Source organism: Ambystoma mexicanum, chromosome 1q (genome assembly GCF_040938575.1).
Source record: "Ambystoma mexicanum isolate Mex_15411 chromosome 1q, UKY_AmexF1_1, whole genome shotgun sequence".
NCBI lineage: Eukaryota > Metazoa > Chordata > Amphibia > Caudata > Ambystomatidae > Ambystoma > Ambystoma mexicanum.
In genome coordinates, this window is record NC_090922.1 from 594,225,514 (window position 1) to 594,253,063 (window position 27,550).

The 27,550-nt window shown below is 46.6% G+C and overlaps 1 protein-coding gene across 3 annotated transcripts in view; it reads right to left on the minus strand.

The window, feature by feature from the left end:
- DARS2 (aspartyl-tRNA synthetase 2, mitochondrial) overlaps positions 1-27,550 on the minus strand; it is a 530,183-nt gene that overhangs the window by 157,494 nt on the left and 345,139 nt on the right. For all 3 annotated transcript variants that reach the window (XM_069641110.1, XM_069641109.1, XM_069641111.1), the window contains one exon: positions 24,676-24,828. In XM_069641110.1, coding sequence (XP_069497211.1) covers positions 24,676-24,828 — 153 coding nt within the window. The remainder of the gene's footprint in view (positions 1-24,675; positions 24,829-27,550) is intronic.

A 27,550-nucleotide genomic window follows, 5' to 3' on the forward strand; every position in this document is an offset into this window, starting at 1 on the left:
GTTTTTGGCTCCTCAGCAGAGATAAACCAGACTTCTATGAGCTTCCTGATGTACTTATTCGCCATGAAGTTTAAGTCAGTCAACAGGGTCCTAAAACAGCATGTGGAATGACGCGGTTTAGGACACGCAGGTGATGACAGGCTTGGTGCAGATCACAAATGATTCATTGCTTGAATCAAGGCCGAGAGTGGTTCCTTGATTTTGAATTTGTAAAGAGGCCCAATCCAGGACCTCACTTTCAGAAGCACAATTACTTGCATAATTTTATTTTATTAAAAATCAAAAAAGCTATGGCATTCACACACTCGCAGATGGCAATTCGACATACGGTTGAACTGGTGCACCCCAGCCCTTTAAGACGAGGTAGCAATACCCTTGAGATGGATGGGGATGCAGAAGTTACTCAAACATCAATAATCCAAATAACTCAGGTAGTTGGCAAAAGGGGAGCTGTTTTAATATTAATTATCTAAAAAACGGAGTACAACTGACATCAACAGACGTCTCAGCATAAGGTCTCTCAATGCATCTTAAAAAAAGCATTATTTTATGGCAAAAATCGTAATTGATTTACTAATGTCATCCTATGTGGCAAACTTCAAAAACCTAGTGGCTATTGGCATATGTTCTTAAGGAACATCGACGCATAAGATCCATAGTAGTCTAAGAGTGAAGAAAAGTGATCGGTTTCTTAACATCAGGTGGGGCAACTAAGCCCTCCCCTTAAACAGGTCACTATGAGCGTCACTAAATACATGATGTCCCATTGACTACACCACTAATAGGACCCTTAATCACGCGCCCCCCTACCGTTTGTTGGCACGCTAACCTCTGTCAGTACTTTTCCACCTACGTTAGCAGCATGTTCAGTTAATAAAGGAAAATAAAAAAAAGAAAAGTCCGATTGGACCTAACCCGACCGGCATGAGGACACACAACTAAAGAATGGGCACGAATGGCAACCAGAGACAATCCGGGTGCTGAGTTCTTACCACAGGAGTTCCAGATTCAATCCACGTTGCATACAAAAAACTGAAACAAATCCCCACTTCCCGAGCCAATAGCATTTCAGTCTCAGAAGCCAGTTAGATCAAGCAGAACCAGAATGCCAAAACAAGGAGGAGTAACAAAGAGCCATATACATACAGAGGCCAAAGTCCAGAAGCCAGAAGCATCCGGGCTAGCCAAAAACAACAAAGCTAAATAGTGAAGAGGCGGAATACAACAAGAAATGCAGGCGTCCAGAAAAACCAGAAGAGGAAGTGGGCGAGGACTCACACCCAACGCTGCTCATGGGCATCCACAAAGGAGCATTGAGAAGCAGAAAACAGACAAGCGTGACATTTTACTTCTGTGTCTCACCAGAGATAGGGCGTTCTGTGTGCTTTGCCTGCTGGGAGTTTTAGTTTCTGGCTCCTTCTGCGGTCACAGAGTTGCCATGACAACCCCAGCTGTGCAGCCTAAACCACAGTGCCACACGGACCGTAACAAAGACCTTCTCTCTAAAGACGTCTGGGGAATATTTGAACTAACCTACTGGAGAAAAGCTTGACTGCTCCTGAACAAGTACCCAGGACTCCGCCTGCTGAAGTGGCAATCGCTGCAAGTGCTCCTGGCAACCTTTCTGGCTGCGAAGGGCTGAAGGCTGACTCAAAGTAACTATATAAGGGGGTGAGCTGCCTCCATAACTGAATTCTCTTTGAAATCCCTTCCTTGGGTGAAGCATCTTTACAGATCATTTTCTAGCATCATCTTGGAACAGCTTGAGGAGGATTTCAATGGAACGTTTTTGCACTAAAGATTGCCCAAAGTTCCCTCCCATGTCTAATCACTCCTGGGGAACATTTAAAGCAACCTGCTGGAAGGCAACCTGGAAACTGATATCCAAGATTCTTTCTGCTGAGTGTCAACCCTGCAAGTATCCCTGGCAGCCTTCTTGTTTGGGAAGTGCAGAACACAGGCTCGCTCAGGGACCCGCTGAAGGGCACCAGAATACCTCAAGGCCCAAAAGAAGCTGCCTTTGGCTCTGCAATTTCGAGATACACTGAACACGTTTGAGTCACTGCAAAGACCCAATAGAGCTGCCTTTGACACACTCCCCTTCGCATGCCTTTGTGCTACACCGATCCGAACATCGCTAGGTTGTCCAAGCTTCTTTGAAACACAAGGCATTGTCGCATCTGGCACTGCACTACTTTCAAGCTAGCTCCACAATGAAGCGAAATCTCCACTTTCCTTGCATCGAGACACTGTAAATCCTTTAAGGTAGGCAGACTTCTACATCGCCAGCATGTCCCACTGTTTGAAGCTATGAACCCTGGCTGCTTGCTGAATCACAGCACAATGTTGCAGCCGATTGAGCCAGTTCGCCAACCCAAACATGACTCGAAGCATCAGAAAGCACCCATAAACCTGGCTCAATGCGGTTGACACCCTGATAGATGATATGAAGGTGCATATCAGTTGCTTGGTCTGCCTGGCCTAATCACATTTAAAACCCCACTTTATGGCTCAAAGACAGACTTGTGTACTTGTTGGTATAAGAAAGGGTGAGTCCCAATTTTTTGTTTTAGCAGGATTGAGCAGGAAAGGGACTAATTGTAAAATGTCAAAAAAAGTCAAACAAAAGGGCAAAAAATAGAAACTGAAAAACAGGTCTGAATCCACTTAATAAAACAACTGTAGAAAAGATGACATGCGTTACGACCTTTAGCCCGATAAGCCATAACCTACGCAAACTGGTGTTAAAAAATTGACACGTTATAAGAACGGAAGACTTTAATCCAGCACCCCCGAGATTCGCCTTCAAAAGACAGAAAAACTTGAGGGACAATTTAGTCCATACGTACCCCCATGCAACAAAAACAATGGATACACAAAGAACACTTTGGGATCTACCACCGGTGACAGTACACTTCAGATGTGGCAATTGCTCTGTTTGTTCATTAACAAAAAATATGAAAAATGTCAATCTAAAAGGAAGAAATTGGCAATTGAAATCATTTACACACTGTGCGTCACAATGGGTAGTTTACACGATCCAGTGCCCTTGCCAAATCCTCTACATCGGGAAGACTAAAAGACACATAAAAACACGAATAGGTGAACATCGCACAAATATCAGAAACCAAATGCCTAATAAACCTCTGGTCGCCCATTATCTGCATTTGAAACACAAACCATGTGAAATCTTCTGGTTCATTATCCAGACGGTCCAAATGTCAAAAAGAGGAGGAGATAGAGATCTGGCACTTCGAAAATGTGAACAGAAATGGATTTACGATTTGGACACAGTGAAAAATGGTCTTAATTCAGCAGTGGAATGGGGTATTTTCTTTTAAGAGGCAGGTAGAAAGACATGGAAACTTTCTTTCAGACAAATAATTCATCTACTGTGATGCTTTTTTAATAACTTATACCACCACTTGGACATCTGGACCAGCAGCACTGTATTCATGGTACCCCTCATTGATGTCTTTCCATAAAGAACCACTCACGGCATTTTGGCATTAATAACATATGAGTGACCATGACCAGATAGAAGCTCGATCATGGACACATTTTATAACTACATGTGTCAAAGCGGGACACCAGCACATATAGCAACTAATTTCTGTAATGGAAACTTCGTCGAAATATATATTTGAATCGTGTAAAGATGCAAAACTAATAAATTCTATAACAAGTTTCTCCAAGAATCAATAAATACGAAGCAGTCACTTGGTTTGCTGATACGATAACTACTTCTTTTGCACTTATGAGCGCTATCCCCAATGCACTCAAACTCCGCCTGGATTAGACGCACACTAAGCATAAGGAAAAACAAAATGAGGACTAGACGCATTTACGTGCAGTCACGTGACACGCTAGCTTGGACTGGAAGAATAACATCTCCTTACACCACGTAAGAGAAATCGGCTTGCACGCACTGACAGTGAGGAGCTGCTGCGACTCGAGTGACGTCCGATTCCACGATCCAAAAGGTAATCCAACTTTAACATCAAATATTTCTGACCTTAGAGCGGGCATATGGTGGCATACGAATAGATAGATGCTCCTGAAAACTAACGCTAAAACGCCATGAAGAAAAAGGAAGGAATCTTCCTAACGTCCCTCCCACCTTTTTTTTTGCAGTTAGTGGGCGAGACGTACACGAACAATAAAAGGACAAAAGCCACGCTGAATTGCAAGGCTGTGCACAGTCTGGTTTCTGAAGCCTAATTTTTTGCGGCTTCAACTTTACAGACAAGCTGACTAATAGATACAAGGTCAGTACACACGTTACATAATTCATGTCACACCACAAACCAGGAAACTCTTTTCTTAAATTACAAACATGATTATGCTTACCAACAGGTCTCGTAAAGCGGCAAATAAAAAACCGACTGCTGAGAGAAAACAACAATAACAGCATGACGGCCGTATAAAACCTTGTTGTTAACTGCCAAAACTGAACGAAAGATTGCTGCATAACGCAACTGATGAAAAGGAAGTGAATTTCCATTTCTTTCGATATAGAAACCATGCTTTAGTCCAACCACAAGAGAATAAAAAGGTCAGTGAAAAGGTGGGAAAGGGGTAACAAAAGAGCCCCAACACAAGAGCTTTCCAAAAGAGCTTTTAATATTGCAATTTTCTAGACCAGTTACTAACACCAATTTTACATTTACATTCCTTACAGTATCGGAAAAAAGTGTGAAAAGATTGGGGATTTGTTTTTCTGAACTTTATGTCAACCTGAAAAGCAATACACCATCCTGAAGAGGGCCACAACTAAAACAGCAGAACACCTGGGAAGGTGTTGATGAATCTTGTGTGCCGAAACATATGTAGACATTCCGTTGACACTGAAATGAATGTGTTTTTTCTGCAGCATTAGCACTCACTTTATGCTGTGCATTTATATTTCCCCCAAATTCGTAATACAACCAACACTTTGAAAAAGTCTGTATAGGTGATTTGTTACAAATGTCACTTTACTAACTTCAGACACCACTAGTAGAAATGTGTTTTTGCTGGATTATTTAGTATCTGTGTTTTTCTAATTAACAAAAAAATATTTTTTAAGTGTGTGAGGTGCCTTGTGGAAAGCACCCACCATGTATCTCTGTGTTAAAAAAAAGTTTGATTAAAAATGTGTTTTTACTTTGCTCACTCTTTGGAAAAAATGTTTGCCCCATGTGAATTCTAGATAGATGAAATAGAGAATCTATCAACCTTTTCCTCTTCTTGTCCCTGATCCAGTTACAAGGTGGACTAAAAGAGGGGAAATTGAGCTTGTGTACTTGTTGGACTTTTATTTACCTGCAAACCTGTCTTCAATAACCAGAGTGCCCTTTTCTCCTGAAATCTGCATTCTCTATGCATTTTACTGCAGGGGTGGGTTGTTACTGTTTTAATAGTTAATCTCTCACGTTAGTTTAATATATAACCTGGATTGGCCATTGATTTTATTTTGGTACTTTTCATACTATTGATTTGGAAGTTTCCATCCTGGTTCACATCCCATTGAAGAGTACAACCTGCTCTTGGCTCATGCTACCTTAAAGAGGCAAAGGAGCAATAGAATTCCTATTGTGCCCTCATAATTGACATTAACACTGTTCTAATGGTAGTGTAGAAACCTGTGACCATTCCCCCAATTCTGCTGGGTTGTAAGATTCCATTACAGTACGTTTGCTAATGAGATGCAGTAGCATGGATTGCTGTACTCCAGGGTCAGTTTCTCTAGTGGAGTGGAAGAAGTTGTTTGGTTGACCAAGCCACGCTGTCCAGAGAAGGTCTATCTTTGGTGAATTGTTGCAGATGTTCAATGGTGCATAATGTCAGCAGCAGAGTGCTCCGAATCGGCCACAGAAGTCAGGGCAGCGGCCATAAAGCAGCAAAGGGCCTGATGTGCCACAAAGTGGATTCAGGCTCCCCTCATCATTAGTTGTCGCATGTCTCGCAGGGAAAGTTTACCTTTCACATTATTGTATCGTGGACGGTCAGGACAAAATAATAGGCAGCCAATTTTCTGGCGTACTCCCTCATCGGGCTACTGCTCGAGCACAGCAACGTTACCGACAGGCATGTAATCTCATCATAGCCTCTACTTGGTGGTTCCATATCTGTACGGCATGGCCATACAACCGGTAACTACAAAGAAGAAGAAGTACCATTATGCATAGCACTATCTTCTGAAGAACAGCACTTTCTTTCAGATGAAGAGGAAGCCTTGTAGATATTGGTTTCATGTTCACCCTGTCAGGAGCACAGCTGTGCTTCAGAAAAAGAGGATTGTTAAGATGGATTTCTGAACTCTGACCTGGTGGGCAGAGGTTCAGAAGGCCAGCTTAGTTTCTTGAAACAGGGTAACCTTTTGGGCAAGCCAGACCAATCAAGGTAGTATTGGCGGCAGTCAAGACTAGGTCTCAGGAGGGGTGAGGGTGATCGAAAGTCCACAATGAGCACCCACAGTAAACGACAACACAAATTACTCTCAGTCAGGTGTATATATCGAAAATACATATACATTTAATAAAGGCCTTTTAAATCAAACACAAGGTGAAACCACAGCAATATTAACAATTCTAACACTATACTAGGAAACATATATACAGTAACTATTGGTCTAAAGGAATATTAAACGAGGGCAGATCCACAAACTCTAACAGAAGAGGGTCAGTCAGTGCAAATATGCTTTAGGCAATTCTTCAAGAGTCTCAACCTTAACTAATAGGCAGTCCAATCCCTATGAAGTGTGGAGCCTTGTGCTCAAAGGTACGTTCAGCGTGGCAGCACTCAATTGTGTGTTAAAGTACACAAGGGGTCTCTTCAAAGGACTGTAGTGTTGCAGGAAGGTGGGTAAGGCGATGATTTAAGGAGGGTCTCCACAAGGGCGCACAGCTATTTCCAGGAATCGGGAATAGGATGGTAGCACAGGCAACCCTAACAAAGGAGAGTGGCCCTTGGGGGACACGCATGCATAAAAGTCTATGGATGTGCCAGGGGCCACGAGTAAGTGATGCAAGTACTCACCGCCCCTTGATGCACTCCGGACCAAACTTTGCCAGTCAAGTCCAGTTAGTTTGCAGGTTCGAGTAAAGCAGTTGCGCATATCTCTGGCTTTCAGGGGCTGCGTTCCCGGGGCCTCAGTCTGTAGTGGGACAGTGGCAATTTCTCCGCTTCTGGTGAAGGGATCAGGCCAGTTTCACTGCAGCTCGTCTGGAGGGCAGGGAGGCACAGCAGCAAGGCACCCACGAAGCTCATCACCACAGCGGGGTGACACGGTGACCGCGTAGGCTCGGGTTCAGGCGGACTCTCCTAATTCCAGACCTAGGAATGCTAGGTGTATGAAACTCAGCGGGAGAGTGCCTTCTACCAAGAGCTACGGTTCCCAAAGTCTCAAGTCGAAACTCGAGACGATGGCGGTTCCAAGGCAAAGGTCCCGTACAAGCTGGTCAGTTCACTGGGTGGTCCAGGAACACTTCCAAAAAAGGCTCAACAAATTCTCCTGCAACTATCGGACTCATTTCTTTTCTTATTTTTCTTTATTTGGTTGAATTTATCAACCTTTCAACACAATAAAAAAAAATTGGTTCCAATAAAACAACAATTATCATCATCTATGAATCAATTAAAAAGAAAATTGATTAAAAGTAGTGCCAAAAAAGGAAGCTATTAAAAAACACTTCAGTATATACACACTCCTTCCTTAGTCCAATTCAAATATCAAGATTTTCAAAACAATCTAATTGTTACTATCCTCAATGTGGTGCTTTCTCCAATAAAAATCATCCTCCATACCTTTTCTTCATTAAAAAATGTGTCATTCTCAAACTACTTGTGCAAAAACGCTAGTCTTCTTGAAGTCAACTCTGGGCAGATTGTGATCAAATATCTTCGCGTCTCTATCCGTCTCTATACAGAACCGACACAACCCGGATTCCATTGGGGCCTTACCTCTTATACCCATTATTTCCCTTGTCAGCCATAGATTCAGTCTCAATTTGAAAAACCCTATTCTCATTCTCAGTGATGGAAAATGACTTAGATATGTTAGTACAGAATGGAGGGCTCTACATTCCAGAGTATAATTCTGAAAGATCTGGTACCCATGACATTCTTGAATTGTTCTGCACCAATCCGCTCTCCAGAGTTTTTGCTTGGCTGTAGTCTGTCTCCTTGTAAACATTTCAAGCGATTTATTTGCCTCATTTAACCAAGTTAGCCAGTTCCTCTTCCAGACTGATAGCAGACCCCTACCCACGAGAAATCATTTAATAAAGATTCAAAACAGGAAGGATGGAATCGCCTTGGCCCATAATTTTCCTACAGAATGACAGAAACTTCAGTTTTACCATTACTGATAAGGAAAGTAAACCAAATCATGTTGTATGATCTGTATCGGCATACCCAGAGGAAGTCCCAAGACCCTACTCCAGAATTGGTCCTCCAATTTATTCCAATCCCAAGTTGACAAAAACATTTTCCATTTAACCCCATACGTCACAGTTGGAACCACCTTTTATTTATAAAAGGTTAGCAATGGCTCATAAGAGTAACTACCAAACATTTTATGCAATAAAAGACCTTCGGAGACCAAGGTGGGCATTTTCAATTTCAACTCGTTCTTGTAAGGGATCTTTGTCCAGGAGCCGTTAACTGAAATGGCCAAGTATCAATAATCCTCAATCAGGAGCCATTGGACTGCATGGCCTCCTATCTTTGGTGGGAATGACCTGGCCCTTCTCAAATAAGCACCAATATTGGCCAAATAAAGATAAAAGCAGGGGCTAAGATACACCTCTGCTTTAAACCTCTCACTGTGGGTCTCAATTTGGACATATGCCCTTGCTGATTTAGCCTGACCTGTATGGAGGTTTCAAATTACAGACCCTTGCTTAAGACAAGTAAATGGGGCGGGAACCCCCATCTTTCCAATTTCGCCCAGAGTTTAGCACAACCAACTGAATCAAAAGCTGATTTATAATCAATAAATGCCAAAAATATAGTCTGACCCATGTGCCTTATTTGTTGTTTTAATAAATCAAGGGTAGCCAAATTAATGGAAGTGCCTAGACCTGCCACAAGGCCTGACTAAAAAACATCAAATATTCCTTTGTCCCTTATCCAGTCCAGCAAACGACTCAAAATCAGTCGAGCAAAGATTTTTGCAGAGATGTTGAGGAGCGATATAGGGTGATCATTTTGAGGGTCCGCCCGTGGACCCTTTTCCAAAATGGGCATAACAACCTTTTTTCTCCAAGACTGCAGAACTTTGCCCTCCCTCAGAATGAGCTGAAACATTGTTTTAAGTAGATCGGCCCATTGCTCTGGATGAGCTTTCAACATGACATTAGAAAGTCCATCCGGTCTTGGCGCTCTTGAGGAAGAAGATCGTGCTATAGTTCTTATAATATTCTTTCTGTCAAAGGGCAGGAACCAAGGATCCTTTCTCGACTTCAGTTGGGGCCTCTCGCTCTTATCTTCACCTACCCTTGCAAAGTGGGCCCGAAAATGCTCGACCCAGATTTCCTCTGGTATCATGTTAGCCTGTAATTCTTGAGGTCTACTGTCATTCTTATAATTTAACAGTGACCATATTGCAGCACTATTCCATGTTGCTAAGGCTGTTAATATTTTCTCTGCAACATAAGTGATTTATGCGCGCGTAGACAGTTTATTTTCTGCTTAAGGCTTTTAACTTCCTTCCACCCTCCACTTGCGTGTTGGGCCACTCTCCTCCGAATTTTCTGCCTGCTTTCCTTTTTTTTTTTTTTGAAAATTTGGTTTTATTAGAATTTTACAATTATGACACAATTCAAAAAATAATGCAAACATCCATGTGTATCAAAGTGAGGTCACAACTCCCCCCCCCACCTCCCACACCTCCCCCATCCTACGCCATGGTTTAATGGTCGATAACAACAGGGTCCAGCACATCATCTGAGGATACAATGCGAGCGTAGGGTTGCTTCCGAAAGAGAAACGGTGCTCAAAAAACAAGGTCCAACATGTAAGAGTCACATTTCCTGTAACAATCGATCTCCTCCCACTCCAAAGGGGTTGCCCCGATAGTATTGTTCCCATCAAGAGAACTGTCTGAGATGGTTACTCGTGCCTCAGGCTATTTTCCCGTATTTGTCAAAAAATGGCAGCCATAGGGCCTCGATGTTAGATTTGGATTCATCGATCAGGTGGGTCAAATACTCCATATCGTAGATTGCCCGTGTTTTCGCTACCCACTCCCCCTACCCAGGAGGTCGGGGTGATTTCCATTTTTGGGCCCAGCAGCATCTAGCCGCGACTAGCATGACCTGCAACATGTGGTCGTGTTTCACCTTGGGTCCCCCCTCAACCTCAATACACCATTCCGTCCACTCCCCTTATCCATGACAGGACCTCACTCCAATAGGTTTGTGCCACCTGGCACTTCCACCACATATGGACATAGTCTCCCTTTTCAACATGGCATTTCCAGCAGTGGGGGTCGTAACCTTTTCTCATTCTGGCCATCCTTTGTGGGGAGTAGTGCCATCTGTGTATCAACTTCAGGGCCTGGTGGTGGTATTGGGGTGCAGTTGTGGAAGGGTGTGCATGCCTACAGATCTTGGTCCATCTTTTTTCCGTTATGGGGGTGCCTAGGTCCTTCCCCCATTGTACTTGGGAAGATGGGGGGTCCCGTGGGTAGAGAACAGCAAGAAGCTATAAAGCCGCGATATCAACCCCTTGGTACCTTTGTGTGCTATGAGGAATTTCTCAAAATCGGTTAGGTCCCGCCTAAGTGCGTCTCCCCATCTGCTCTCGGTAAGGGCACCCTTGAGCTGTAGATATCGAAAGGGGGAGAGGTTAGGGAGGCCCAGGGCGCCCTTCAAGTCACCAAGAGAGATAAACACCCCATCCACCCAAAGCTGTCCGGCCCTACAAAGACCCACCTCATACCATTGCTGGAAGGCTAGTGGTTCGTTGATCCCTTCCCAAAGTAGCGGAGGCCAGATGCAGCTCAAAGGTGAGGGCCACGTTGTGAGCCATCTCAGGTAACCCCCTTCCTTCCAAATGGACCACAGCACTCCCAACACTGGATGTTTCAGAACCCTTCTTGGAATGCATGTCTTGGGGACCCATAACCACTCGTCCAATGTGACTGGCAAGAAGAGTGTGTTATCTAATGTTACCCATTGTTTCTTTGGGCCAGTCATCAAGTGGTCAACAAGGACGCGCAATTGTGACGCCTTATAATGGGTGTCAAGATCGGGGAAACCAACCCCACCCTCATCTTTGGGTCTTTTGAGTGTCGTAAGCAATTATGTGGGATTTACCGGCCCATAGATAACGGAGAAGGGCCCACTTGATCTCCAGGAGAAATGGGTTTGGTATCTGGGTTGGCAGCATCTGAAACAGATACAAGAATTTGGGGAGGATTACCATTTTGATGGAGGTGAGGCGAGCCATCCATGAGAGGCCGGATTTTGACCAGCGTCCCAGGTCGTGTTTGATCGACCTCCATAGGGGCGGGTAGTTTACTTTGAAGAGATCCCCTAGGTCTGATGGAATTTGGATCCCCAGGTGAGAGAGTCCCTCTGTTCGTTTACAAAATGGAAGGTTATCGATGTATTGTTTCTCGGTCTCGTTGAGCTGGCCTGCCGGGAACGCCACTGATTTATCTACATTGACCCTGTAGCCTGCCAGGGAACCATATCGCTCCAGACTGTTCAACACCTCTGGGACAGATTGGGATGGTTAGTCAGTTCCCCCATCTTAACACCCTGGATCTGATCGTTAGTCCTGATTGCTATAGCCCAAGGTTTCATCACCAGGGCGTATATGAGGGGGGACAGTGGGCATCCCTGTCTTGTGCCTCTCTCTAAAGGAAAGGACTCTGACTCTCTTCCATTGACCACCACTTTAGCGGAAGGGCAGGAGTAGAGGGCCGTCATCCATCCCCGCCACCTGGGTCCCATCCCCAAGGACGACAGAACCCCCTCCATGAAGGCCCAGCTCACCCTGTCAAATGCCTTGTCCGCAATATGTGCAGGGTTTTGCGTATACTATCCGCTCCTTGTCTATTTACTACAAAGCCTACCTGATCGGGATGGATCAGCCGGGGGAGACACCTTTCTAGACGTGTCGCCAGGATCCTGGTGAAGATCTTGGCATCTGTGTTCAGGAGCGAGATGGGCCTATATGAGCCACACTCCGCTGGGTCTCTGCCCGGCTTAGGGATAACTGTGATTATGGCCTGCAGGAATGTCGGTGGAATTGTTTCTAAGGTTTTGATTTGGTTAAATAATTTGGTCAGTGGTTGGGTTAGTTCAGAATAGAATTGTTTATAGAAATCCGCTGTGTACCCATCTTCCCTGGGGTCTTGCCTATTTTAAGCTTTTTGATGGCCTCTTCCACCTCCTCCTTCGTTATCTCCTTGTCCAGTGTCTCTCTCTCTCTAGGTCTGTGAGCTTGGTTAGGGGGTGGTCTTCAAGATATTTTCGCATTTCATCCAGTGATTCACCCTCTTGTTTGGTATAGAGGGCCCTATAAAAGGCCGCGAATGATTCGGCTATGTGTTCAGTTTTTATCTGGGTGTTACCCGCCCCGTCCTTGACCTTTTCTATGTGTCTGTCCGCCCTGTTTCCCCTCAGCCTATGTGCCAGAGGAGTTCCAACCCTGTCGCCCCTCTCGTAGTATCTCTGCTTCGTGTATCTCATTTTTTTAACTACCTCTCCAATCAGGATTGTATGCAGAGCCTGTCTCTTCTCTCTCATTTCACTCAGGAGGTTTTCGCGGGCTACGTTTCCCTTGGTGAGCTGTGCCCTCATGGGCCGCAGGTCTTCCCGCAGTCTGGATTCTATCAGGGCCCTCTCTCGCTTCTTGCTCAAACCCTCTGAGGAGACCCCTGAAGGTGGCCTTCGCTGCCTCCCAGACTGAAACCATTGGGACCTCCCCTGTGTCGTTCGATAGTAAGAAGGCTTTTATTTAGTTCCTAAGGAATTCCCTAAACACCTGGTCCCTCATGAGGGTATCGTTACAGCGCCACCTATGTGATTTCATGGTGGCTTGCAACCGCCATTCCATAACGAGGAGCTCATGATCTGACCAGCTCACAGACTCAACCGTGGGGTTTCCAACCTCTCCCCCTCCCACCTCTGAGACCAGCAGCAGGTCAATTCTAGTGTATGTTTGGTGGGGAGGGGAGAAGAACGTGTAACCCCCAGGGGTTTGCCAGCATTTGCGCCATACATCAGCCCAGTAGTATTCTTGTAGGAGGTCCCTCAAGGCGAGATTATCTTTTGTGGGTGCTCTTGGTCCCGTCCCTTTGGCCGACCACCAGTCAAGATGGGGGTCTGTAATGAGATTGAAGTCTCCGCCCAGGGTTGTGGCTCCCTCAGCCCACCCGTCCATGACCCCAAGGACCCTGCGGATAAACTTGACTTGGCCGGCGTTGGGTGCGTATATTGTGACTCGTGCACCCTGGGCTAACCCCTTGATCGCAAGAAATCTGCCTCCAAAGACCCTTTTCGTTTCTACATCGGTGAGATGCAGCGATTTACCCAATAGGATACCCACTCCCTCCTTCTTAGAGGATTTGTGCGAGGCCAAGAAGTTTCTGCCTATCTCCTTTCCTTTGATCGTTGACTCGGCCCCCCTTCTATAGTGGGTTTCTTGTAGGAAGAGGGCCAGTAATTTCTGTTTGCGGAATAAGTTACTCATGAGAGACCGCTTGTTCTGCGAGTTGAGACCCTTAACGTTGAGTGTACCGATCCGACCTTCAACCATGCTCGTCGCTATCCTTGCCCAGTGAGTGCCCCCGTTATCATCTGTTAGCTTGAACCCCAGAACCATGGCGTGGCGTTCCCTATTTCTTTCCCCTCTCCCCCCGTCCCCGGTTCCCCATTTCCCTTACCCATTTTGGTAGGCGTCCGTCCCCATCGCCCGACATACATCGGGTTTAGTCAATGAACCACCAGGGCCGCTGCCTGGGCCCCGAGCGATAAATAGTGTGGATCGTACCCTCCAAATTATACCCATAGGAACATTCGACTGGTTTAGTCGGAGTCCAATCCCTCAACAAGACCTCCCCCACCCCCAGGCCCCTCTACTCCCGCTGTGCGTCTCACAGGGACTGGGTCCAACCGTGAACTAGCTTCCAATGTGAGTTGGAGGGGTCTTTGAACGCTTCGGGGGATGCACCTGGCCACCCTCCGACAACCGAGAACACCACCACTCCGTGTTTCAGACAGGTGGGACCCGAAACCTTCAGCCCTCAATTTCGGCATACGCCTCGCCAACCATGGCAACATCACAATACAACATAAATCGCCCCCAAACATGAAGGGGCCAGTGAGGACCCTGCGGTCAAATGCAATACAACACAACAACATCACATTTCTTAACTTTCTCCCCTTCCCTCTCAGTCACTCGGATCCAACGGGCGTGCTTTGGCATCAGCAAAGGTGGAACAAATGCTTCTCCTCAGTTTGCCGGCGGCCGCCGGGGGCGAGTGAGCGAATGACCCACAACAGATCGGCACTGCATTCCTTTTCTTTTCTCCTCTGTCCCGTAATCATGCGGGTCCTCCACGTCCCTCCGAGGGGTGTCTGGTTTTTCTGAATTTCCGAGTGCCCTTCACTTTGTGTTTCCCCTGGCTGTGGTCAGGGCCTCGTGGGGCCCGGCTCGGGCCTCTGTCGGGTCCGCCGTTCTCCCCCGAGGGCCCCGGAGGGACCCCGATCAGTTTGTCGTTGCCTCTTTGGATGTCTTCTTCTGTAATGAGCTGAAAGTTTTCCCCTTGCCACTCAAAGGATAGGTAGAATGGGTGTCCCCAGCGGTACCGGACCCCCTTCTCCTGGAGCCACCTAGTGATCGGACCGCATTTTTTCCTCATTTGTAGCTTGAGGGCGGACAGGTCCTGGTAGATTGCCACCCTGGAGTTGTCGAATTGTATCTCTCTTAGGGTTCTAGCTCTTTTAAGTATTTTCGCTTTGTCTCTGTAATAGTGGAACTTCGCAAGCACGGAGCGTGGGCCCCTAGCGCCTCCGCCAACTCGATGAACTCTGTCGATCAGGATGGTTTCTCCGGAGTCGGTTCCCAAGACAATCCTAATGATCTCCTGCACTTTGCCCTCCAGTCCGGTCTGGGTCTCCCCCTCCACCTCCGTCAGGCCGAAGAATCGCAGGTTACATCTCCGTTCACGATTTTCCATATCGTCCACTTTGAAGCAGAGCTCTCTATCGCGCCGCTGTATCTCTTTGAACCTTGCCTCCATCTCAGCCTCCAGGAAGACGGTGGACGCCTGGTTATTCTCTATCCCCTCCATTCTATCCTCCAACGTGGAGACCTTGGCGGTGAGGTCGGCCAGCTTGGCACCCATGTCCGTTCTCATCCCCCTGATTTCGTCTAGGATTGTCTGGATATTGCTCTGCATGGTGTTCATGTCGGGGGTCGGCGTAGGCGGCTTGGTGGTCTCCATCTCTTGTTTTCGGGGAGTGAATTGGTATCTTGCCAGGGTTTCTTTCCAACTCATGGGGTGTCTCCCCCTCTAGGTCTTCGTGATTCCTCGAGGTCTCCCCCTGGGGCTCGGGGAGACGGTCCCCCAGTTCCGCGCCAACTCCGATGAGGTGTGGTGGTTAGGACGGGTGGGTCGTGCCCCAAACCTCCCCCCCCCCCGACGGCCCCTACTCACGGTTGTTCCGACGTGGGGCCAGTGGGTGTGTTCAAAGATCGCAGGGGGGCCCAGGCACGCTCCCGCGTCGGCCCGGGCCTGTTCGGTGTAGGCCTCTAGAAGTTGTGTCGCAGCAGCAGCCGGAGTCCTTATGGTAATTGTCGCGAAGATGTTCCCCAACGCCTGGGGGGCGAGGGGAGGAAGGGGCCTGGGCGCGCTCCAGCGACGGCCTGGGTCGAGATACACAGACGTGTGTGCGGCAGGCCGGGGACTGGACGTGGAGGCCCGGGGCGTACTAACGTCCAGAACCGCTGCGGCGGGAGCCGAAGGTGGGCTCGTCTGGGGAGGCCCCCACGAACGAGGGCCCCGGTTTCAGAGGGGCTCCCACGGGCTTGCAGTGATGCCGGCAGAGGCACAGGGTGTCGATTCCTCAGATTGATCCCGGCGCGGCGCTCATCCGCGTAGAGGAGGAGCCCGGCCGCGTAGCTTCATCTCGTGCGCGGCACAGGCCTGGGAGGTGGAGGGGAAGCGCGGATGCTCCAAGTCAAATATGTCGGGGACCCAGGCACCCCCAAGACTCGGGAAGGTATTTCCGGAGTCCCCAGGAGTTCCCCCACCTGGATTCAGCCTTTATAGGAGGATAACGTTCCTTTTATCGCAGTTTACTCCACAAATCTCTCGGGACGTCAGGGGAGCCGAACGATCAGGCGGCCATCACGCCTGCGCCCCCTGGTGGCCTGGTTTCCTTTTTTTTAATGCCACTAGAGCAGTGGTCTTCAAACATTTTAGGCTTGGCCTCCCTTCCCCCAATCAAAATGTGGGCAGGCCGGGCCCCCCAAAAATGCCAAATGGACAGTTAGTCCAAATGGCTATGAACTATCGTGCGCCGTCACCGCACCCTACTCCCAGTATAGTGCTTGGGCTCCCCCACCTGCTCCCATCACAGTCTCTGTGCTCCTTCATCCCACTTCTACCCAGACCCTGGGCTCTCCCACCCTGCTCCCAGCACAGTCCCAAGCCCAGTTGCAGCTGGTGAATTTTTTAAGTGGAGGGGCATAAATATTTTCCCCAGATATGCAATAGCGACCGAGCGTAACGAGGGAGTCCAAATAAATCAACGGGGTTCGTGTGGTTTTCTCCCCTGGGAATTATTTTAAAATAATGGGTTAAAATGTAGCATTTGAGAGCATACTTTAAAAAAAAATTGGGTAAAAAGCCAAACAGTTTGCAACTGGCATGGGAGGGGGGGGCAAAGGAGGCAGGCATGATATTTGTTACTGGACATCTATGATGGACGTCCAGTAAAAAGATACTATCCCTGTCCCCTGGGCCCCACAGTGCATAACGCAATCCACATGATTATGTGTGTATGCAAGGAGCCGGGGGGCTCAGGGGGAAAGCATGGTATTTTTGACCAGACATCTAGGATAAAAGTCCAGTAAAAAAAAAGAAAATCCCTCTCCCCTAGGCTCAACAGTGCTTCAGAAGGACTGAAGGAGAGCTGATTTTGGCAGGTAGGACAGGGGATTGTGCAATAAAGGCATTTTTAAAATGCCCTTGTTGTACAATCCTCCTTCCCCCACTCGCCAAAATCAGCTCCACGGACCAACACAAACATTCACACAGCATCCACACAGCAAGCACTTTGCTCCACCCCGCTCCAGGGTGCGAGGAGGCGCATGAGCTCCCCTTCGCACATACAGACATGCAGTTCCCCAGCCAGCATTTCCAATGAGCTATGCAAGGCTTTCGAAGCAAAACACCCCTCAGCCTTGCATGGCTCAGTGATCATGTGTGGCAATTCAGCCAGCCCAGAAGCACTACCTCGGCTGGAAAAAGCAGTTTAGGGAGAGCTCAGTGTTTCACTGGGCTGGCTCCTCGGCTCCTCCATAATGGGTGAGGGGGGGCACTGGGTCGACGCCCCCTCAACCGATTAAGGATGAGCCGCCATGCTCGTACTTGGCAATAGGGCAATGCCCGAACCAAAAATGCTAAATGCTAGTGTGGGCCAGTTTTTTTGGTCTAAATGGGACACCTTTTTGGCCAAAGTGGGCCAGTTTGAGGAGTTACTTCACTATGCAGCAAGTAGTTTTGACCATTGTTGCTGAATAAATATTGCTTAAATATCACAATTTGTTTACATTTGAACAAAAAGCACTCTCTTGGGTACTATTCAAACAGTCTGTCACTATAGGAATGAATTGTCATTTGCAACTGTGGGACACTTTTTCACTGGTGCCCGAGGCGGTGTTTTGCTCCAGTCCGACCCAGTGAGCCTCCCCTAGCCATTTCCTCCATTTAAAAAAATATATATATTTAAAAAAAATGTTTTGTAATTTCAGGCTGGAGATTCGCACCATGAGCAAATCGATGTATTTAATAAAAGCAAGCATGCATTCATTTAGTTGTTTTTCACACTCAGCATTAGCCAAACAGGAGATATTCAAGTCTACTCTATTGAGGGATCCAACATACAGAGATCCAGTAAAAGGTTAACACCCTCTAAAAACTCCTTAATGGGTATCCCCAAGGGGTTCCAATACAGATTAAGAATACCCCAGGATTCATCTGCCTTGCCTCGAGTTCTTTAACCAGGTAAATCTTGTTAGCTGTGAGAACCCATTAGGTGAAGCCCATTGTACTAACCTCAATCCCAGATCTTTTTTTACATGTGGTTAGAAGCCCAGATGGCGGTCTTCCCGGACTTCCCACTGGTAGCTCGAACTGATACCAGGGAGTAGCCATCCATGATAACCTCGTCCTGGAGCCACGTCTCCTGGAGACAGAACATGTCTGGGGAAATCAAGTTGTCATTCCCATCTTGCAACACAAGAGAGTGACCCCTTGTGTTCCACAACTCCATCCAAATATCTGTTGTGGCTGCACCCATTATTTATTAATCAGGCCCAGGTCTCCCTACCAGGATCCCCGGTAATCAAGACCACTCTCTTACCTCCTGAGATTCCTCCACCGTATAAACATGTTCAATGGAACGGGCAGAGCCAAGGACACCCTGCGTTCGCGTTTTCCTCAGAGGTGCAACATGTAGCAGCTGAGCATGCTTCTGGTCCTACCCCCAGGGCGAGGGAAACCCTCTTACTTGATGTTTCTCCCATTCGTTAATCTTACAAATAATGCATCCAAATGGACGAAATAAGTGGCCCACCTCCATAATTATGGCCTTTATTAAATTTGATGGGATGTACAAAAAGACACTATGCCAATTTAATTTGTGCACACATTCCACCCGTTCTATGTCCCACGACTCCACTGCCCTCAGCCGTGGAATTTTATGAAAAAGGATTTTAAGACATTTAATATGTTCAGGGCCCTGGGATTGTGAAAGTCCACCAAAAGTTCCAGAAGGAGAATACTCCACTTGTTATTAGCTTTCACCACTCCCTCACCCGACCCTGCCGCTTTCTTAGTATTCATGTTGGTCAACCTTGTAGGCCGACTGCTGGCTATAAGGCCCTACGTCCTGTTGTGTGGACCGATTAGTGGTTTGACCTAATAACTTGGTCCTCTTGTTGACCCCCCTGTGAGCACGGTAATTGATCTTCAACAGTAGTGGGCCAACACTGCTCCTGATGCAAAGCTAATCATCTATGCTCCAGATTTGTAAACTTTACTGGAAAATCCTTCGGGACCAGGACCCCCCCTTCAACCATATTCGGTGAGGTCCGTTTCACCCCTTCTGGAGGGCTTGTAAGGTTATTCAAAGATACCCTCGCAGGCTTTGACACTTGTATAGGCAGCAAACTTGTCACCATTTCCGCTTGGTTCCCCACCGAAAGGGTGGGAAAGGCTAATATTTCACTTTCCAGAGATATGCTTGAAGTGTCCAAAGTCTGAATCAGAAAAATGTCATCCCGATCTTCCTCTGGGTGATGTACCCGGGTCTTCTCTCGATTTTTTCCTTCCTCCTCTAGACCTTTTCTTACTGGTCAGTTTTGACTGTTGGACTCTCCACTTAGCTGTCAAAGTGTTTATTAACTTTTTTGAGCCTGGTCCTTCCGATTTTTGTTTTTTTAGCCTGAGTAACCAACCAGCTGCGTGGGTCCTCTCTTTTTTGCAAATATTAGAAAAATCAACGGGCTAGGAATCTTATGTGCTTCCATTGTATGCTGGGGGACAATGGACAGCCCATTCTGCTCTACCAATGTCCCTGGAGATCTTATCCCCCTGACTTGTTCACCAGTGTCTGCTGGAGGCTCATGATTGCATATAGGTGAGCTAATCAGTCCTTCGTCAATTCCCCCCAAAAAGATGCCTCCCCCAGTTCTTGATCTCGACTTTAATGTCTTCGGCGGGGGATCCTTATTGAGGTACGCTGGGGCAAGGCGATGTCTCTGCCCGTTCCCAATTTTCCATCTAGAATCTCCACCTTTGTTCGCAGCAAGGCTAAAAGAGTCGACTGAGTCGAGCTCTTTTCATTCAATACATTGTAAAGTTTTGCTAGAGCATTAAAGGTTGAATTCATTGCTGCCAGAGTTGATTCCAGTGGAGTGGTTACTGAAATAGATAGTCCAAACGATTGTCTCGGCGTTGGATGAATGAAAGACTGAGGAATATAACATTCTAGATGAAACCGGCAATTCAACATAGAGCACCGAGGAACCTGAAAGCTGATTCCCCTTGCTCATTAGCATTGGCCTCTGCATCAGCACGCCTTGGCACTTCCTTATTCGTCATATCCAGATTTTGCAGGCACGATTTAGGCTCTATTGTGTTGGGGAGGCCAGTATCTGGAATGTAGCTGGAGGAAAGAAATTCCCTGGCGTAATTAAACCCGATCTCTTGGGGGGGATGCTCCCTCATAGAAACAAGAAGGTGTCTCACCCGCTAGTCCCAGGGACCGGTCATCCAGGTGGCCAGGGCAGGGCCATCGTTTTTGGATCCAGTTCCTCAGGGTGTACCAGTGCGGTAGGATCACCTGGATGAGGGGTCTCTGGAGATTGGAAGTGGGACACTGGATGGTGATACACTGCATCCCCTTCCCTGTAACACCTTTTCCCTATCCTACCAGGTAGGATACTTAGGAACTCAAGCCCTGGCCCTTTCCTGACACAAACACTTTCTCATGGACAGCTCACCCTGAGTGAAAACTGACTAAGACCAGATCTGTTTTCCTGATCCGTCCCAATACAATAGTCAGGCAAGGTCAGGCAATTACTGATCATTACACACCCCTGACTTCCATTACACTTCTGCACACGGATAAAAGGCGGAGCACGAAAGCACAATCTGATCAAGGCAAAGCGCATGAGGAAGCAGCAGTTCCAAGATGGCAGTTTAATACGAGGAGAAAGACGGTGAGACCAGAAAGGGTTGCAAGGAGGGAAACGCCCTTTTTTTTTAACGTTACTTTAGTGAAACTTGGAAAATAAGAGACCTAAGACCTGGGACTAAAGCTAAAGAAACCTGCATTGCGTGTCGCAGGTACCTAGGGCTCTTCGAAGTCGATAACCAAGGCGGGGAGGAGCGGTTGCCGCCGTGGTACTGTCCTTGGCTCCTACAACAAAGCAGCGTCAGTAAAGATAGCAGAGCTGGTGAGTTGGAGAGACTGATACCAGACCAGCCTGTGTTAGAACGAAGGTTGCAAGCGGCAACATATATGAAGAAATCTAAAGAGAACAGTGTGTGAAACGTTTGTGACATACAACGCAAATATAATTGAAAACTAGGAGTGACTGAACTCTGGAGGCCAAGAAAGATACCGTAGACAGAGTGGTCCGGCACCACGTGGGTGCTCATTCAAATGTCTCTGTTAGGTATTCAACTGGTTGGCAACTGTGAAAAGGGTATTTTGAGATCGATGTGGTCCTGCAACGGGTAAAGCTAAACCCTGAGCACATTCGAAAGTTTTCAATAGTTTAATGCGAACTGAAATTGGTCCGGCTGATGGAGACTCATTGTGTAAGAGGAAAGATCTGAGCCCGGCTGAAGGGGATCCAGGGTGAATCGCCTGAATTGAGTACTTATAAGAGGAAAGGAACTTTGTGTTTGGTTTTGGTACATCAGGCCCTCTGAATCAAGAGACTTTGCTCAACAAAGAGGCTTGGGTCCGGAAGGCCCTGATGCTGGTAATGGAACTGTATCCTCGTGCCAAAGAAGCCAGAGTGTGTGCTTTGCGCGATTGAACCACCTTGTCCCGTGCTGAAAACATGGGGAAGGGAGGCCAACAGCCTGAACATCCTGACATATCAATTTGTAAAAACTTCTTTCTTTTTCATGAACACTACCCCACACTATTTGTATTTGGCAGTAAGGATTGGCAATAGTTTTTTTTAGTATAGGCCCTTTTATTTTGACGAGACTCCACTAGGGCTGCATTATTATTATTTGACGGTCGTAGCTTGCTCCCATCTGTAGATTTAGGATTAGACAGGCGTTTATCACACCCTTGTTAAAGTTCAATTAACACCCTTGAACTGTGGTCACTTGTGTCGGTCTTATTGTTGACACCATGCCTTTCTTACAGCCCCCTGAAGTGCCACCCAGATTTACCTCCGGCTGTGAATGTAATGTCATGTTGTTCTTCTCACCATGGACCTGGGCGGTTTCAATGTGAGAGCTCAAAGATCTGTTGCAGTGAATTGAAATTGTCAATTTCCACTTGCCAGAAAGGCATTGTACCACCTTGCTCCAGTGACCCTGAAATCAAGAACAGCACCTTTCTTGTCAAAGTATCCTCCTGTGGGACAATCTGAATCGCCCCCTGTACCAGAGCAGAATCAGATACTTCCTCAAAGGAGATTAGTTGAGCGACTGGGCAATTCTGTACGCTAAAAGAGGGGACGTGGTGGGGCGACTGGGTCTATGAGCATTACTTTTTTCTCCCGCCCTGAGGGCTCTGACAAAGCCCTTTTCTGAAGAAAGGGGTGAATGTCTTGAATGCCTCGAACCACAGAGGGAACCTTTAATGATGAGATAGAACCTGTATGAGACACCTCTTGAGGCACTGTCTCCCCGTGAAGGCAAACCAACTGTATGTGAATGTTGCTTGCAAGCTGGCATTTCTGTCTTAAGCTTTTATGCCTAAAACGTCGCTCTCTAAGCACCTTGGGAGTCCAAACCAAGTCGGCAAGTTTTCAATTCCCCCTGAAAGTCTCCAAGTTTACAATCTAATGTTTATTTTTTGAAGATCGTTACTTCAAGTACTGGGGCAAACTCACCATCTTTCCACCTTACAAACGCCCCACACCTTCTAGAATTACCTCCCTCAGTGTGCGGTTAGAACAGCTTCTGCTTCAACCTGCGCCTCCGACTCGGTCTCCTGGAACAAGGAGCACACAGCCTTACTAGGCTTTATTCGTATGTCCTTACTTAGTAAGGCCTTACATCGTAAAGCTTCACTCTCAGGTGGCCCTTCAAGTGGGCCGCCGCTAAGCACACACCAACCCCCCTCTTACAATGAATAAACGCCACCAAATCAGCTCAACATTTCAAAGAGACCACTTGCACAGGAGCCTCTGGCACGCCGCCTGTTCACCAGCAAGCTTCCCAGTTCACAATGCTGCCGTGCCAATACCTGCCTACATTAGAGAACCAAAACCCATGAGAATTAAGTCACCCAAGCTCTGCCCACCATCCACGCGCACATATTAAAAAAAAAAACCCACGACTACCAAGAAACAAAAAAGTGCTAAGAAAACTGGCCAGTTTTTCCCTAAACTAACAATTGCAACCGAAACAAGAAAACCTGGCAAATGAGTCTTTTGTTGTCTTCCTCGCCAGGCAATGCATGTCTTTCCCTTTTTAAAAAGGGACTGTAACTGTATACACAATGTTCTGCACTCGCCCATGTTTACATAAATTCTATAACTTGACAACAATACCACTAGATTTTCAGGCACAGTCATGTAACGTTCAGTGCAAAATACCATGCGCCAGATTGCAGAAACGTTTATTTGTGCATGGTGTTCGGGCCCCGGCAGCAATATGCCTAATGCAGGAATGTTTACGGATCATTTACGGCTCATTTATATAGTGTTGTCCTGAAGGGCCATAAACCCAGCGACTCCATGCTCTTCCCCGGAGACCCAGAGAAGAGCATAAAAACCCGGAGGTTAGGCAGGTATGCGTGGGGTACCATGTCGTAACGTGGCTGCTCCCCGGCTGGGAGGCAAAACGCCAGGCAGGCAAAAAACGGCAGGTCCGCACAGCACAGACCGTAGACCTCAGGCCGCCAGCTGCAGCAATAATCGAGGAAGGAACCCAGCAGCGTGTCATGTCAAGCCGCATCTCAGCACTCTCTGGACTAATTTCAGTCTACCACATTTCCATTATACTTCACAGTATGACCTGAAAAATCTACTAATCATGCATTTAATGAAAAAGACTGTAACATGTCATTACAGAGCACCTGGGGATGTATAGTTGCGTTGCACGTGTTACTTTATCAACCTTTTTGGATAGCAACCCTACATTAGTTAGCTCAGTCCCACACACATACAGTTCTCCCCCAGCCATCATGTATTAAAAATCACAGAGCACGCTGCACCCAATACACAAAACCACTAAACATAATGTTTCAGCTATGTCAACAATTTTCATTGCCTGCAATCACAATGTGTAGTGTTATTTATTGGCCTTCTGTTGCACTGCAATGTGCAGCAAGCTATACAAAAGTCACATAATATTTTCGTACACTAAGTAGAACAAGCAAGCATGTACAATGGGGGCAAAATTACTACTAGAATAAGTCAAAAGATGCTGGACCAGTGCTTGCAAGCATTTCTTTTTGGCTAAACCAGCCACCAAAGCAGACATTGCAGAGACCAAAAACGGAAATAAATCTAAAACGCACTGTGGCAGAAACAGAGGACTGTAATGTGCAACCAAGAGTAAAGCTGCAGACCATGTACCGTCGGTGTGTGATTATGCATTAAATGGGGGGCAATGGACTAACCTGGCAGTCCTCATCTACCAGCAAATCCTACATCAACCCCATTTTCATGGTTTTGAATGTAAACATTTCATTGGCTTGAAAGAGACTCCTTATTCGGTCAGAAATGGGCGAGCCCCTCACTTACCACGTCCCCATGCTCGCCGGCAGCCAGAAGGAGGGTGTCGCCAGACTGGGCCCCAGTGGCTTTCAGAAGTTCAGTCTTCTGTTCCTCGGTCCAGAGTTTTGCCAATCTAGTCTTCCAGCTGCCGTCAGCTCTCAGGATAACTGACAAGATTTCCTGAGGAGAAAGTCACAATTACAGTGTCACAAAAGACCCCCAACCCCACTCATGCACACTCCGCCCCCCCCATTGTATAGGGAATATGTGCCATTACCTCTCTACTACCCCCTTCTTTCACTTGAGGCAAATTCTCACATCTCGCCACTGGCCTACTTTATAATTTGAGCTATAACGTGGCACTTAAGTGACACCTATTAAAAGAAACTCTTGCAATAGAATATAGATTAGAGGGAGATGGGATGTGATTGTAGAGGAGGAGCCATGTACCCCTACCAGAAGCTCCACCCCCATTTTGCCTATATGTTGGGAACCGGAAATTGCAACACATGCAGTTGCAGTAAGAATGCCTGTACCGCAAAGAATCCTTGAAACGAGGCATCCATTGAGAAAAACGTATATATGCATGCACGAAGAAAGAACGTTCTTTTGGAAGAAGTTCCGGAAGAAGTAGGAGAGTGAGCAAGAAAGAAGATTGGTGATGTCACGTGAAGCAGAACTGACGCAACCTGAAAAGATACGCAAGACGGAAGAACATAAACATTCTATAAAATCTGTAGAGGAGGTGTCAAGGATGAGCAACATTTCGGGCTCGAGATGAAGATGCTCATGCAAAGAAACGCTGAAGAAAATGCAAAGTCATTTTACAGTTGTACAGATGCAGTAACGCAAGCAGACAAAGTGATTGTAAGGCTGGCTACGTAGTGAATGGTTTGCAGCGATGTGCCAATGTATATACATTGGAATGTATAGAACCTGGATGTTCCACGATGCACTTTAGCAAGGCTTGAAACACCATGATTGGAAAGGTTTTCAGTGTGGCGCAGTTGGAAAACAGCTAATGGCGAAGGAGCAATTCAAGAAAGGACTGGGTGGCTCAGCACCAAGAGTCGAGGCCACTGTAAGCCTGGTTGTCCATCAAGTAGTTTCAATGAACGTGAGAAAGAAACAAACTTCTGTTTGAGGTGAAATGGAAAAACACTGAGGGAGTCAAGAGTTCATCATTTAATAGTAGTATAGGCAGCAAAGAGCTCGAGAACATGGTCTCCAGTCACATGGTCAGATGGAAATAGACATTGGGTCGAGCTACATCGAAACTAGAAGATAAGACCATGCCATACTCCTTTTTATTCTCAGGCACAGACAGCTTTTGCAAGGCCAAGTTCAAAGCCTTAATTGAATGGCAAACTGCAAGAGTGATGATAAATGTTGGGCTAATAAAGTGGGGAGGCGTGACCATGCCGACCCTCCCAGCACCTGGGTTGGTAGCCTGCATACTGCTAGCGTGTGGAATATTCCAGAAGGGTACAAGCGTGCTAACCAATTGTAGAGGGCCACATATCAAAGAGCCCTATAGTTTGTGTAACCAATGAATCGTTGTGTATTTTATGAAGATGACTTGCACTAGAGGAGGGCTTAGTTGTCCACCTGATGTTAGAGACCCAATCACTACCCCCATTAGTATGGAATGTATACTTAGATGTTCCTTGTAAGCCTATTACATCCTCCAATAGGTTTTTGTAGTTGGCCACGTAGTGTGACGTCAGTGATGACGAATGTTGACTATAAAAGTTATGTTTTTTCTGAAATGTATTGAGAGCTCGAGCGAACTTCGGATGATGTCCGTTGTAACCTCCCTAATTGCAAATAAAACAGAACAACGTTTTGCCAACTTCCTGAGTTGGTTTCGATAATTGATGTTTGGGTAAATTCTGCATCCCCGTCCATCTAGAAGTATTGCCACCTCGTTTTAAAGGGCCCACGTCTATGGGTTCATGATGATGGACAACCCACTTATGGTTGTTTGGCTTTTTGCCCACCAATTGACTGCCCATGGACGTGCAATTCCCTACGGCCGTTTCCACCCACTAACTGTCCCCCACCATGCCTAAAAAATCCCATCCTGGGAACTCTTTGAGCTAGCTCAGCCTGGCAGCAAGATCAGACTTTGTGCTGTATTGAGCCTGCTAGTATTATTTCTAAGCAATCTTCTGAGAGTTAATGTATTAATAACAGCAGTACATGAGCTCCTGGTGCAATAAAAATGGTGTAATCAACTGTATCTACAGCGACTTGATTTGCAAGCAATATGGGTGCCCTCACAGACATTCCTGGCAATGAAGTCCTGTTAAAAACGAGTATTAGCAATGCCAAAGGTTTTGGTTCGTGCACATTTACCAGAAAATTACATCCTAAATCCAGGTACTCAACCCATTTGCCAAATGTTGCCATTTTATGGCCAGGTAGTACACAAAATGGCAGTGCCTTGCTAATGCCCATCCGATGCCTACACAAAAGCCAAAACTGTTGGCTTTGGTAATGCAGCTTCTGGTATCCGGTCATTGCATCGACAACCAAAGCATCGACAGCCATACCATCTAAAAAATGCATTAAAAAAAAACACCTAATGCATTTCTTTAGAGGGTAAAGGGTTTAGTTTAATAAAAATGAGCTTTAAAGGTTAAAAAAAGGAGGGTGAGGGGGCTTTTTAAATTTATTTTTTAAATGGTCTGGCATTAGATGCTTTGGCTGTCGATGGAATGACTATAAACCCAGCTTTCACCCAGACCCTGTTCAGTACTATGCAGATAAGTGCATATGAGGAGTCAATCTATCCAAATCTTCAACTTCTATTTTAAATGCCCCTATGATTTAGCAGGCATGTTTACATTAAATGGTCATGGAAAGCCACATCAGCTTTGGATATTCAATGTGGCTCCTC